General features: G+C 38.9%; 1 protein-coding gene across 4 annotated transcripts in view; it reads right to left on the bottom strand.

Moving 5' to 3' along the window:
- Window positions 1-11998: 11998 nt before the first annotated feature.
- Window positions 11999-14331, bottom strand: part of HEATR5A (HEAT repeat containing 5A) — a 109787-nt gene continuing 107454 nt past the window's right edge. For all 4 annotated transcript variants that reach the window (XM_055309209.1, XM_055309211.1, XM_055309212.1 and 1 more), the window contains exons 35-36: window positions 13734-13947; window positions 11999-13433 (exon numbers count right to left, since the gene is read on the bottom strand). In XM_055309209.1, the coding sequence (XP_055165184.1) occupies window positions 13126-13433; window positions 13734-13947 (522 nt within the window). In that variant the 3' untranslated portion in view covers window positions 11999-13125. The remainder of the gene's footprint in view (window positions 13434-13733; window positions 13948-14331) is intronic.

Raw genomic sequence — 14331 nt, 5'->3', positions numbered from 1 at the left:
TGCACTTCATATGCAGAATTGCAAATGCCATGGGGCACCTGGGTGGCCCAGTGGTTGAGCATCTGCCTGTGGCTCAGGTTGTGGGTCCGGGGTCCTGCACTGGGGTCCCCGCAGGGAGCCTGCTTCTCCCTCTGCCTGTGTCTCTGCCTCTCTCTCTGTGTCTCTCATGAATAAATAAAATCTTAAAAAAAAAAAAGAATCTGGATCCACTGGTGCTAGAATTCAGTGCTCTTTCTTCGCTGGTACTTCCTTATATTCATACAGAGCATTGCATACAGTAAGTGCTTATGTTTCTGTTGTGGTTGTTTTCTGAGTTCATGGGAAGTGCTTTTCACAGATATGATAATTCTTAATTAGCAGTGATCTCATTCAAAGTCATCCTGAATCAATTGTGAAACCAGGTCTCTATTTCTAGACTCTGAACAGAGTGAACAAAGGGGGAGGAATAGAAGTACTTATGAAAACACAAGGATCAGGCAAAGAAGAGGCCCATGTGTGCAGGTGGGCGGAGCAGTACTGCAACATATAGAACATGTAGTTAGTTATTAATCAGCAACAGTATAACTTTTGGTGTAAACATCAAAGAAAAGGATATATTCTTTCTCTGTCCTCAGAAAAAAAGAGTATGGTAGAAAGAAAAGCACCATCATTCTTCTGATAAGGGAAGAAATGTAGCCATAGAGGTACACACACACACACACGTGGTAATGACCATGTAATGAAAAAACTATCACCTGACGTTCAGGGTTATGGGTTTTCTAAGGACTTCAAAAGAACCTAACTCCCAGCAGTGTTCCTTATCATTTTGGATTTGAGACTTGCCCTGTTTTTGCCAGTTTTCTCCCCTGAGGTTTTTATTTTGTTTTGTTTTTACTGAGTTTTTAATAAAGTACCATAAATACTAGGGATGATTAGCGGTTATACCTAGAGCTTTATGATCACTTACCTTAACTCATTCATTGCAATAATATTCTCACCTGCAAGATGCACTGTTGTTATCTGGGTGAGGGAATGAGAGAAAGCATTAGGAATATGATGAGTTGAGGATTAAGAATAAAGAAATGGGGGATCCCTGGGTGGCGCAGCGGTTTGGTGCCTGCCTTTGGCCCAGGGCGCGATCCTGGAGACCCAGGATCAAATCCCACGTCGGGCTCCCAGTGCATGGAGCCTGCTTCTCCCTCTGCCTGTGTCTCTGCCTCTCTCTCTCTCTCTGTGACTATCATAAATAAATAAAAATTAAAAAAAATGTTAAAAAAAAAAAGAATAAAGAAATGACTACTAGAAACAAAGGTCCAGGAACAATGTTATTTATTGTGGCCATCTTCTGCATTTTGTGGGGTAGAGCTTGGCACCTAGTTTCTTTCCCCCAGGATGGAGCCCAAGGAAGTGGTACATAGAAATGGAGCAACATAAACAAAATGGAAGTGACTCAGGTGTTTTGACACTCATTAAAGATGGGTGTTACTCTCAAAATGGAAGCCAGGGACCTACTTTTCTATTCCACCACACCTTTTCCTGCTGGTGACCAGGGACAGAGTTATCTGCCCTTCTGACTGATACGTAAAAACACAGGTGAACAGAGACTTGCAAATACTTGTTATGGTATTAGCAAACTTACAGCAAGCAGGCAGTGGTCAGGTGGCCTCCCAGCTATTCTGGTTTAGGCTGAAGGCCAGACTAGGAGCTGACTTTAGTTAGGATGGTACCTCTGAGAAATAAGTGCTAAAGATGCAAATTATTGGACCTTACCCATTCTGAATCAGATTTTTTCTTTTTAAATAAATTTAGAATAGTAGATTTACAGAAAAGCTGTGAAGATACGACACGGTTGCCATATACCACACATCCAGGTTTCAACTATTATTGTTGTTTTTTAAAGATTTTATTCATTTATTCATGAGACACGGGGGGGGGGGTAGAGACACAGGCAGGGGGAGAAGCAGGCTCCATGCAGGGAGCCCGATGTGGGACTCGATCCTGGGTCTCCAGGATCACACCATGGGCCGAAGGAAGGTACCAAACCGCTGAGCCACCCAGGGATCCCCAATTTTTTTAAAGACGTATTTATTTATTCATGAGAGCCCAAGAGAACAGTAGAGACATAGGGAGAGGGAGAAGCAGGCTCCTTGCAGGGAGCCTGATGCGGGACTGGATCCCAGGACTTCAGGATCACACCCTAGGCCAAAGGCAGGTGGTAAACCGCTGAGACACCCAGGGATCCCCCAAGTTCATACTTTTTTCTTTTTAATATATTTTTTTAATTTTTTAATTTATTTATGATAGGCACACAGTGAGAGAGAGAGAGAGAGGCAAAGACATAGGCAGAGGGAGAAGCAGGCTCCATGCACCGGGAGCCCGACATGGGATTCGATCCCGGGTCTCCAGGATCGCGCCCTGGGCCAAAGGCAGGCGCTAAACCGCTGCGCCACCCAGGGATCCCCAAGTTCATACTTTTTAAAAATTTCCTTAGGTTTCACCTAATACCCTTTTTCTGTTCCAAGATCCCATCCAGAATGTCACATTACATTTAGTCATGTCTTCTTAGATCCTTGTTGGTTGTTAGTTTTTCAGACTTTACTTGTTTTTGATGACCTTGACATTTTAGGAGAGTACTGGTTAGATGTGTTGTAGAACATCTCTCCATTTGAGTTTGTCTGATGTTTTTCTTATAGTTCGACTAGTGTTAGAAGTTTTGGGGAAGAAGACCACAGAGATAAAGGGCCATTCTCATCACATCATATCAAGGGTATGCACTATCAACATAACTTATTGATGTTAATATTGATCACCTGGCTTACATAGTGTTTTAAGGTTTCTCTGGTGTAAAAGTTTTTTTCCTCCCTTTTCCTTTGAAAGGAAATCATATGCAACCTACACTACAGGATGGGGTGTTAAGTTGCACCTCCTTGAGGGTGGAATATCTACATAACTTATTTGGAATTCTTCAACATAGGAGATTTTCTGTTTTCCATCATTTATCCAGTCATTTATATCAGTGTAGACACATGGACATTTATTTTATACTTTGATATATCTCCATGAGTTTTTTTGTTTTTAGTGCTTCATTACTTTTTGGCATTTAGATTTTGGGGTAGGCACTTATTTTTTTCAGCAACCTTTCCTGATGCTTCCAGGCATACTGCACATAAATAGGTTTTGACGGTGAAGAAACTCCCATGTTTGTGAGATTCTGTGAGTCACATGGGCTTTAGTTAAAAATAAGTCTCAGGCCCATCCTCTGGAGATTCTGATGTAGTAGTTCTAGGGTGAGCCCTAAGATGTGGATTTTATAACGGTCTTCGGATGATTCTTATAATCAGATGTGTAAACATGGCCTTTTAATGAAGACTTTGGCATAAGGCTTAAATTAGATAGATAGCTACAGTCCATGGTATTGGAAGAATAATGCTTTACACTTGGGGGTTGCAAGTGTGTTCACATGCACTCTGATTTAATTCTCATTATCAAAATATGAAAGAGGAAGAACATTTTTGTAGATGAGAAGAGTGAAAACTCAGATGTCTTTCCTAAAATCACACAGTTGGGTATATCACTGTACTCCATGGCCAAGAAGCAGAAAAGCAATACAGAATCTGATGTGTTTGGGAATTGAAATAGCACTATTACATAACTATTAATAGTTATTAATATAACTAGTTACCTCACTAATAGTAAGATAACTAAAAAAATAGATATAGGGGATCCCTGGATGGCTCAGCAGTTTAGCGCCTGCCTTTGGCCCAGGGTGCGATCCTGAAGTCCTGGGATAGAGTCCTGCGTCGGGCTCCTGGCAAGGAGCCTGCTTCTCCCTCTGCCTGTGTCTCTACCTCTCTCTCTATGTCTATCATGAATAATAAAAAAAAAATCTTTAAAAAAATAGATATAGCCTGTTGATTTTTAAGCAATAAGGAATTATACTATTATAATAAAATTGATCTACACAAAGTATTATTCCCAGTAACTTTTCATCCCATCAAAATAAACCAAATTCACTTAATATACTGAGGAACTACTATGTGCCTGATCTCTTTGTAAGACTCCATTTAAATTTTTATTCTTCACATTTTAACTTAAATTCTAGTTAACATGTATGTAATACTGATTTCAGGGGTAGAATTTAGTGACTCATCACTTACATGTAACACCCAGGGCCCAAAACAGCGGGTGTACTCCTTAATCCCCATCACTCATTTAGCCCATCCCCTGCCCACCTCCTTTCCAGCAACCCTGTTTGTTATCTCTAGCTATGAGTCTCTTAGGTTTTGCTTCTCTCTTTTTTCCCCCCTTTGCCCTGTGTTCATCTGTTTTGTTTCTTAAATTCCACATATGAATGAAATGATACGGTATTTGTGTCTTATTTTGCTTAGCCATAATACACTTTAGCTCCATACACCTGATTCCATTTTTAAAACTTGAGAAATAAATCTCTATGAGTTTTCTAGGGTTGCTGTAACAAAATATAACTACAGTAGTTCCCCCATATCTATGGGGGATAAGTTTCAAGAATCCTAGTGAATGCCTAAAACTGGGTAGTACTGAATCCTACAGATACTATTGTTTTGCCTATACACACATATTTATGATAAAGTTAATTTATAAATCAGGCACAGCAAGAGATTAACAATAACTAATAATAAAGTAAAACAGTCCTAACAGTATACTGTAATAAAAGTTATGTGAATGTGGTTTCTCTCTCAAAATATCTAATTGTACTGAACTCCATCTTCTTATGATGACGTAAATGATAAAACCCTTATGTGATGGGACAAAGTGAAGTGAATGACAAAGGTGTTGTGACACAGTGTCAGGCTACTGTCGATCTTATGGTCAGAAGGATCAACTGCTTCTGGACCATGGTTGACCTGTGTAACTGAAACCTTGGAAGGTGACACTATAGATAAGAAGGGAAACAACAGAAACTTATTCTCTCATAGTTCTGAAGGCTACAACCCAAAATCAAGATGTTGGCAGAATCATGCTTCCTCCAAAGCCTCGAGGGGAGGATCTTTCCTTGCTTCTTCCAGCTTCTGGTAGGGCCAGGCATTCCTTGGCCTCTATAACTTGTACCACGCATCTCTGCTTCCATCTTCACATGCCCATCTTCCTCAGTGTCTTCACATGGCATTCTCTTCTTCTCACAAGGACAATAGTTCAAATGAAGGGCCACCCTACCTCAATATGACTATTATTAACTATCTTAACTATTTTTTTTAAAGATTTTATTTATTCATGTAAGACAGAGAGAGACAAAGAGAGAGAGAGAGAGAGAGAGAGAGAGAGAGAGGCAGAGACACAAGCAGAGAGAGAAGCAGGCTCCAGTCTGGGACTCCAGGATCACGCCCTGGGCTGAAGGCAGGCGCTCAACCACTGAGCCACCCAGGCATCCCTATCTTAACTATTTACATCTGCAATGACCCCATTTCCAAATAAGGTCATATTCTGAAGTACTAGGGGTTAGGACTTCAGCATTTTTTTGGTAGACACAATTTCAACTCATAACAAATCTGTGCCACGCAATACACCGTTTTGAAGTGTACTATTCTGTGGTTTTTATTATATTCAGTAGGTTGTGGAGGCAGTATCACTAATTCGAGACCATTTTCTTCATTCCAAAAGGATAACCTCATTCGCATTAGCACTGCCCCACCTGAACCCTCCCCTAGCCCCTGGGAACACTTATCTACTTTCTGTCTGTGCAAATTTGTGTATTCATAGGCATTTCATGTAAAAGGACATTTCACAGAAATGGAATCATAAGATTTATCCACATTGTAACATGTATCAGCACTTCATTCTTTTTTATGGGTGAATAACATACGTATACATTTTGTTTATACATTTATTTATCAGTTGATGGACAGTTGGGTCGTTCCCACTTTTTGGCTATCACCAATAATTCTGCTATAAATATTCATGTACATTTTTGTGTAACTGTTTCAAATTTCTTTTTTTTTTCCTAAGTAGACTCCATAATGAGGGCTTGAACTCAAGACTCAGATTAAGAGCTACACTGAGCCAGCCAGGTGCCCATGTGTGACTGTTTTTAATTTTTTCTTACCTAGAAATGGAATTGCTAGATCATGTCATAATTATGTTTAACTTTTTGAGAAATGGCCAAACTGTTGTCCGAAACAGCTGTACTAATTCTTACTAGTAATGGATGAAGGTTCAAATTTCTGCATATCCTCTACAGCACTTGTGTATTGTCTTTTTTTTAAATAGGCTCCGCACCCAGTTTGGAGTCCAATTTGGGGCTTGAACTTAGGACATTGAGATCAAGACCTGTGCTGAGATCCTGAGTTGGACACTTACCCAACTGAGCCACTCAGGTACACTTGTTATTATTTTTTTTTTTTTGACCATAGCCATCCCAGTGGATATAAGTGGTATCTCATGGTGGCTTTGCATAACTGAAGACGTTGAGCATCTTTTCATGTGTATATTGGCTATTTGTGTATCTTCTTTGAAGAAAGGTGTATTCAAATCTTCTGCCCAAATTTATTTATTTATTTATTTATTTGTTTGTTTATTTATATTTTTTAAGATTTTATTTATTTATTCATGATAGACATAGGGGGAGAGAGAGGCAGAAACACAGGCAGAGGGAGAAGCAGGCTCCATGCAGGGAGCCTGACGCGAGACTCGATCCCAGGACTTCAGGATCACACCCTGGGCTAAAGGCGGCGCTAAACCGCTGAGCCACCCAGGCTGCCCTATCTTTCACTTTCTTGATGGTGTTCTCTGAAGCATAAAAGTTTTAAATTTTGATTAAAAAGTCCAACTTACCTTTTAACTTGTGTTCGCTAGGTGTCATAGCGAAGAAAACCCTGAAAAACAGCCACTTTAAAATGATTACAGGAGGGCAGCCCCGGTGGCGCAGCGGTTTGGCGCCGCCTGCAGCCTGGGGTGTGATCCTGGAGACCCTGGATCGAGTCCCATGTCAGGCTCTCTGTATGATGCCTGCTTCTCCCTCTGCCTGTGTCTCTGCCTCTCTCTGTCTCTATGAATAAATAAATAAAATCTTTAAATAAAAAAATAAATAAAATAAAATGATTACAAGAAAAAATAATTATAGAAGATGATTAGGAAACTAACATTATGAGATATGCTAGGTAGGCTTTCAAGGAAGAGCACAGAAACTCCCAACCTTTCAAAATAGTTACAAACTGTTCTAAATGGTTTAGGCATATGTTTGCTGAGAGACAGATTCTAAGGTGATTTCTGGAAGTCTCAGTACATGTTAAGAGCATTAATGAGAACTAAGGAAACATCTTCATATTGTAATTGTAGACAATTCTACAGTTTTTGATACATTGAGAATTCAGAAGGATCACATTTTTTTAATTTTATTATTTTTTATTTATGATAGAGAGAGAGAGAGAGAGAGAGAGAGGCAGAGACATAGGCAGAGAGAGAAGCAGGCTCCATGCACCGGGAGCCCGACGTGGGATTCGATCCCGGGTCTTCAGGATCGCGCCCTGGGCCAAAGGCAGGCGCCAAACCGCTGCGCCACCCAGGGATCCCAGAAGGATCACATTATTAGTGAAAAGAAAAAGCATCTGCTATGAAAAATGTAGCAAATGGCAGAGTACTCTGAAGAACACAATGGACTAGAGAATAGAAAGTGCATTGTCTAGCCACTTCTCATTCGATACTGACTTACAATAGGTCTGTTGACTGCAGAAACAAAAGCATTTCCATAACTTAGAAAATCTACTTTTAAGACAGTTTTATGTTTAAGTAGTGGCCTAGAAGATGTGTTTCTAGTAACTGCCTGATACAAGGGAGGAAAGATACGGGAAGACCAATCACCCTGGCAATTCAGGGTCATGAGCACTCCTCCTCCAGCATTTAACTATAAAATACAAGCCCCCCTCCCTCAAAATAAAATAATAAAATAAAATGTAAAAAAATAAAAAATAATAAAATGAAATATAAATAAAATATAAAATAATAAAATAAAATAATAAAAAAATACCGAGCTTTTTTTTTTTAACTTTTATTTATTTATTCATGAGAGACACACAGAGAGAGGCAGAGACATAGGCAGAGGGTAAAGCAGGCACCATTCAGGGAACCTGATGTGGGACAAGATCCCGGGATCACACCCTGAACCAAAGGCAGATGCTCAACTGCTGAGCCACCCAGGCGTCCCTCAAAGCTTTCTTAAGATCAGAAACAAGTAACCAACAGAAATACTGGGGTTTATAGGCCTCTTTATTTATTATTGTTTTTTAAAGATTTTATTTATTTTTTCATGAGAGACACAGTGAGAGAGAGGCAGAGACACAGGCAGAGGGAGAAGCAGGCTCCATGAAGGGAGCCTGATGTGGGACTCGATCCTGGGACTCCAGGATCACGCCCTGAGCCAAAGGCAGGCGCTAAACTGCTGAGCACCCAGGATCCCCCAAAATATAGACTTTTTAAAAAGTAAGGTTTTTTGTAATGCATTGATGAAGTTTTGGAATATAGGTGAGGTTTGGTGGGGTGAGGTCTGAAGCCGACGACCAAGAAGGAATTCTTGAGACATCTTTGGTGTAAAATAGTGGTTTTATTAAAGCACAGGAACAGGACCCTGTAAGGGAGGAAGCAGGAAGAGCTGCTGACCTGGACCTGTGAGGGGTGGCTGATTATTATACCTGGGAGTTGGGAGGGGTTTGAGGATAGTATACTAAGAAATTTTGGAAGCAAGGACCTTGCTTCCGTCCTTCCAGGACCTTCAGGGGGCTATAGTTGGGAAAAGGTCACTTGTTACTGTCTAATAAAACCTGAGTCATGAGACCCTTCAGATATGTATCAGTGGGCCATGTGCTTGGAGGATGATTGCCAACACGTATCTTGGGGGTTTAGAGATAAAGGAGATTTCTAAAGGAATTTTTATATGTTAAAGTAGACTTACAGGCTCCTGGGGGTCAGGCTAAGATTACCTTCAGCCCTTAGCAAAGTATGAACATCGAGGCAGTTGAGTCTAGAGGAATGTCACTCTCCCTGTTGCAAGAACTTGTTAACGTGCTTCCCCAGGCTTGTGCCGTGTCCTCTGCTAGCCCTGTGTTCCCCCATCATTGTCAATATGTGAATGTATATGAAGAATGGCTAGCTCCTTTGAATATAGAGAACCTGGGATTGTATTGTATTTGTACTGGATATAATCAAAACAACACAAAATTTCCCTTTCCCCTCAAAGCTAAAAGCACAGGCAGGCATCAGTTAAACAGACTGTCAGAAAAGAACAGAAAACAGCAAAGTCAATACAGACACAATTAATTGGTGGATCACTGTCAGACAGCAGGGAGTTGGGAGAATTGTATTTCTATCAAACATGGAGGTAAAATGCTCCTGATAAATTGAGGCATTAGAAGGGTTAAGAAATTATTTGTACAGAGGAAATTATATTCAATTGATGGAGAAAATCCAAGATATGTAATTACCTTGGCCCTAAAGTTATGATATAAAGACAAAAAGGGATTTTTTTTTTTTAATTTTTATTTATTTATTATAGTCACACAGAGGGAGAGAGAGAGAAGCAGAGACATAGGCAGAGGGAGAAGCAGGCTCCATGCACCGGGAGCCCGACGTGGGATTCGATCCCGGGTCTTCAGGATCGCGCCCTGGGCCAAAGGCAGGCGCCAAACCGCTGCGCCACTCAGGGATCCCCAAAAAGGGATTTCTTAAGCTATAGCAAAGATAGAATTCTCTTCAAAATTATTGTTACAAAGAACAGGATTTGTATTTATTCCCTCAAGTAAGTACTACTATTCTCTAAGCCTGTATCTTAGTATATTATACGGACTTCCATTAAGTCCATCTTGGAAGCCTTGGTCTTCTCTGGTCTTCCCATAACATTATGCTTGTATCTTTATTTTTTATTATTTTTTTAAAAAAAGATTTTATTTATTTATTCATGAGAGACCCAGAGAGAGAGAGAGAGAGAGAGAAAGGCAGAGGGAGAAGCGGGCTCCCTGCAGGGAGCCGGATGTGGAACTCTATCCGTCACGCCCTGGGCCGAAGGCGGTGCTAAACCGCTGAGCCACCCGGCTGCCCGTATCTTTATTTTTTTAAAGTACTCTTTTACAGGTCTTACTGTATTAATTTAAGTACCTTAATGTTCCCTTTAAGTTTGATGTAAAAGTCTGTTTTATAGAAATAATATTTTGCTTCAGTACCCTATTAATAGAAATCTGTTATATCCAGTATTATTTTTTAGGTCTCTCCATAATAAGCTTTTAAGCAATGGGTTAAATAAAATGGGACTCAACTAGAAAATTTGGCTCCATCTTTTTTCCCTTAGAAAAACAAAAGCTCAAGACAAATATACTATGTTTCAGCCAAGTTATTATTATTATTTTTTAAGATTTTGTTCATTTATTCATGAGAGAGGCAGAGACACACAGGCAGAGGGAGAAGTAGGCTCCCCGGGGGGAGCCTGTACCCAGGACTCGATCCAGGACCCCAGTACCACGCCCTGAGCCGAAAGCAGACGGCTCAACTGCTGAGCTACCTAGGCGTCCCTCAGCCAAGTTACTAAGCAAGCTGCTTAAAACGCAACAGCATTATCATAACTAGAAGCTCTTTAAAATAAAAACAGATATAATTTTTGATGTACTTTTCAGATTAAACTATTCACCTATAAGCAAAGCGAAACTTATATCAGTATCTATTCATATAGCCTGTTCTCATACAAACTGTGGAGGACACACACACACACACACAAACCAAAAAACTCTTTCCTAATGATCAGAAAGCTTCTGTGGCAATTTGGAGAAATACAACTGAAAACATTTTAGACAAGGAACAAGGCTCCTGAGGGAACGTGAACACTGGAAAAAGAAAAGAGCTACCCCTTGATGAAATCAGGACTGCCAGAGTACTTGTTTTGTCTCTAGCATGGACCCTGGATCTGAAAGACAGGTTCAAATCACAGCTGTTAAGTCTCACTTTCCTTATCATTAGGGATGTATTTATTAATTAGGGGCACCTGGGTGGCTCAGTTGGTTAAGCATCTGCCTTTGGCTCAGGTCATGGTCCTAGAGTCCTGGGATCAAGCTCCACATAGGGCTCCTGTTCAGCACAGAGCCTACTTCTCCCTCTTCCTGCCATTCCCCCTGCTTGTGCTCATTCTCCCCGTCTCTGTCAAGTAAATAAAATATTTAAAAAGGAATACATTTACTAATTCAATGTTGTTTTAAACAAAGTGATACATAAAAAAAAAAAAAAAAGGCCATAGGATAGAGCCTAGCTCAAAGTTCTTAATTCTGTGACATTGGACATATTTTTTCATAACTACTGACATTCATATAACACCTTTAACTGAAACAATTCAGGAAACTGTATCACTAAATCATGAGAAGAAGTCTAATGTTTAAGGATGAACTAAATGAAACAAATGGACAAAAGAACTAAAAAATCAAAGTAGTAAGTTGTATCGTAAGAACAGCTCAGTCTAGCATTTGTCTTGAAAAAGGAGTAGATTTCTGAGCTCACATCCATCCTGTATTAGTTTCAATAGTAATTAGGTATCTAGTTGATGCCACAAAGGCAGTTACAAGAAAAAATTCCTCCCTTGAGAAGGTGGTCTAAAAGGGAGATAATAAAATGAAATGTGATGTACCATGCATAGAAGAACATGTAAAGTACTCCAGGGACACAGGTGAGGAAGCAGTTAAATGTGCTTGGTGTAAAAGGGTAAGAAGTGTTAAGGAGAATTAACAAGGGGAAGTGACATTTAAACCAAGCCTACAAGGAATGGGAGTCAGCCAGACACAATAGAGAGAAGGGCATTCAAGTGAAGGAAATAGTAAGAAATGTATACTCAGATTAGCAGAGTCAATTAGGAAGACAGAGAATCCAAAACACTGCAAAGAATGCTCCAATGAAAAGGCTCCTCTGAGAAAAATGCCAAGTTACAGAGAAGAGATATTATTGCTCCATGGAATTGATTTTCTGGAGTCTGTGAGACTAACCAGCCATCTTTTGTGGGCAAAATAATCTCAAATACAAGAATGATAAAGAAAATTAGCTTTATTTATGTGAATTAAAAAGATTGTAGTGTTAGATTTTTGTCAAGTGTTTTCATTCTGAACAATTTACAAGAGTATTTATATACAAATATAATAAAATAGAGTACATCACATTGTTCCTGCTTGACTCAAAGTGTTTTCTCAATTCTGACCATGTCCCTATCACTCTTAACAGGGAAATGCTATGATGTGACATAGTGCTTGATTCCTACATATAACACTGAAGTGGAAGGAGAGTCAGTGATTACCAACAGTTAAAAAATATTTTTTCAACCAATATGACTCTATCATTAGATTTTTCCTATATTAAAATATGTTTCATGATAAAAAAAGTACTTGCATTCTGTCGATGATCTCAATTTGTTGTTTTATATAAACCTATAGTTGACCTAAGTGTAGATACTAATCTATATTAAACTTATTAATATGAATGTCTGTTATAAATGAAAATAAAATTGTCAAGAACAGAGATAACAGAAAATCCATTTGAGAAATTGAAGTGGAGATGCCCTATTCTATTTAAAATAAGTAAAATTTCCATTTTGCGAACCCAATACAAATCAAACCAAAAGGTGGTTAAAAAGCCATGATGTTTATAGACACCAGATCTTAAGTCACACTGTAGGGCTATAATTAATTAACTTGTACTACTATATAGTGGATATTTTCAAATATCTTTCCAATCATTTATGTTGTTTGAGAAATCCAAGAACGTTTAATTACTGAATAAGGCAGAATTTTAGCAATTGGGATACAATATAAATGCAGATAATTTATACTAGAGTCAAATCTATATTTACTAAAGTATTAAGGATACCATGTATGTATGGACTGTCAGAAGAAATCCATTTCATTTCTAAAGCAGTGGATTGTTTAATATGTTCAATTCTTTAGCACTTTCTTGAAATTCCTGGCAAGAGCTTTGTAGTTTTATTAAATTGAAAAAAAATTCACAAAAAATGTTAGGTTTGATATTAGTTCAAAAAGTCACAGCTATTGAAGACAATCAACCAGACCTTCAAGTGCACTTGTGTCTAAAATGTCACATTGTCCCCTAAGAAAAGGAAATGATCAAGTATTTTAAGATGCTTACTATTAAAAAAAATAATCAGAGGAAGTTGGTCTTTAATTGGATGCTTGTATTCTTTCCAGGGTTCTTAGTATGTTTAGATGTTGGTATCTTGATTTTTACACTTTCCTGATTGCCCTTGATAGCAGCCTCAAGGCGGGCTTTCAGGGCTGGAGAAGAAGCCATTATATTTTTAAAAACTGATGAATACTGAGGCCCAATCTGCATGAGATTTTGCAAAGCGAAGTCATGTAAATTTTTCATTATAGAAGTTGCAGATCCCAGATCATTATCATCCAAAAGGAAGGAAATGAGGATGGGCAGAAGACAGGCCACCAGCTGAGAACCTGGCAAGTAAATAAATGATGTAAATCCTGGGTTAAAGGGTGCAGATATTTATTACATAAAGTTGTAAACTCACTTATCTGTACACATTTTTTCCTACTGAAGTGGAAAAAGGATCCTTCTAATTTCTCCTCTCAAATTAATACTACATAATATCAATACTTGGAATTAACACCTGCCTTTCAAAGAATGCAGAAATATAATGTTGAGTGACCAACTGAATGTTTTACATTTAGAATAACATTAAACTTCTGATCTGGGACAGATTCTTATTTTAGTATGAATTTAATGCTGACACTTACGGTGTTGTTCTTCGGCAATGGCCACCAGTGCTTGCAAGACCTTTATGCCTTCTTGAAAGATCTGAAGCTCAGCAGTGTCTTCAGGCTTTCTCTTGTCTATTTCCTGTAGCTTTTCCACAATAGAGGATACTAAAGAGTATATGTATGGGTAAGAAACAGCTGGATTTGGATACTGAAAAATGGAAAGTAGTAGCTGATAGGTCTTGATTTGTACCTAATCAGATAAGAGACAAAATAGTATAAACTGTAAACATAAATTTATATTAACATGCAGATTGCAATCTAAATTTTAAAAAAAGGAAATAAAAATTGTGAACTGAAACGTTTTTCTTGAGAAAAGTCTCTTAAAAAGGCATTTAAATTTATTTCTAATTTAATTTTGGAAGTCCAAGTGCTAACAGGTGTTAAGAGGGACAACAGCCCCCCCAAAAATGGAGTCACCTGGGCAAAGCCCATGTTACCAAACCAAGATTCAATACCTGACTTAATTACAGTTTCAACCTCTCCCAAGACTGGAATCTTAAACCAGTCAATCTGGAATTACCTGGTCAGCACTATGAGGTAATCTGCCTGATAGACCCCTGCTAGCCCCCTAAGG

This window comes from Nyctereutes procyonoides, unplaced genomic scaffold, assembly GCF_905146905.1.
Source record: "Nyctereutes procyonoides isolate TBG_1078 unplaced genomic scaffold, NYPRO_anot_genome, whole genome shotgun sequence".
Taxonomy (NCBI): Eukaryota; Metazoa; Chordata; class Mammalia; order Carnivora; family Canidae; genus Nyctereutes; species Nyctereutes procyonoides.
The sequence above is the reverse complement of the archived record's forward strand: the minus strand, read 5'-3'. Positions and strand labels throughout refer to the sequence as shown.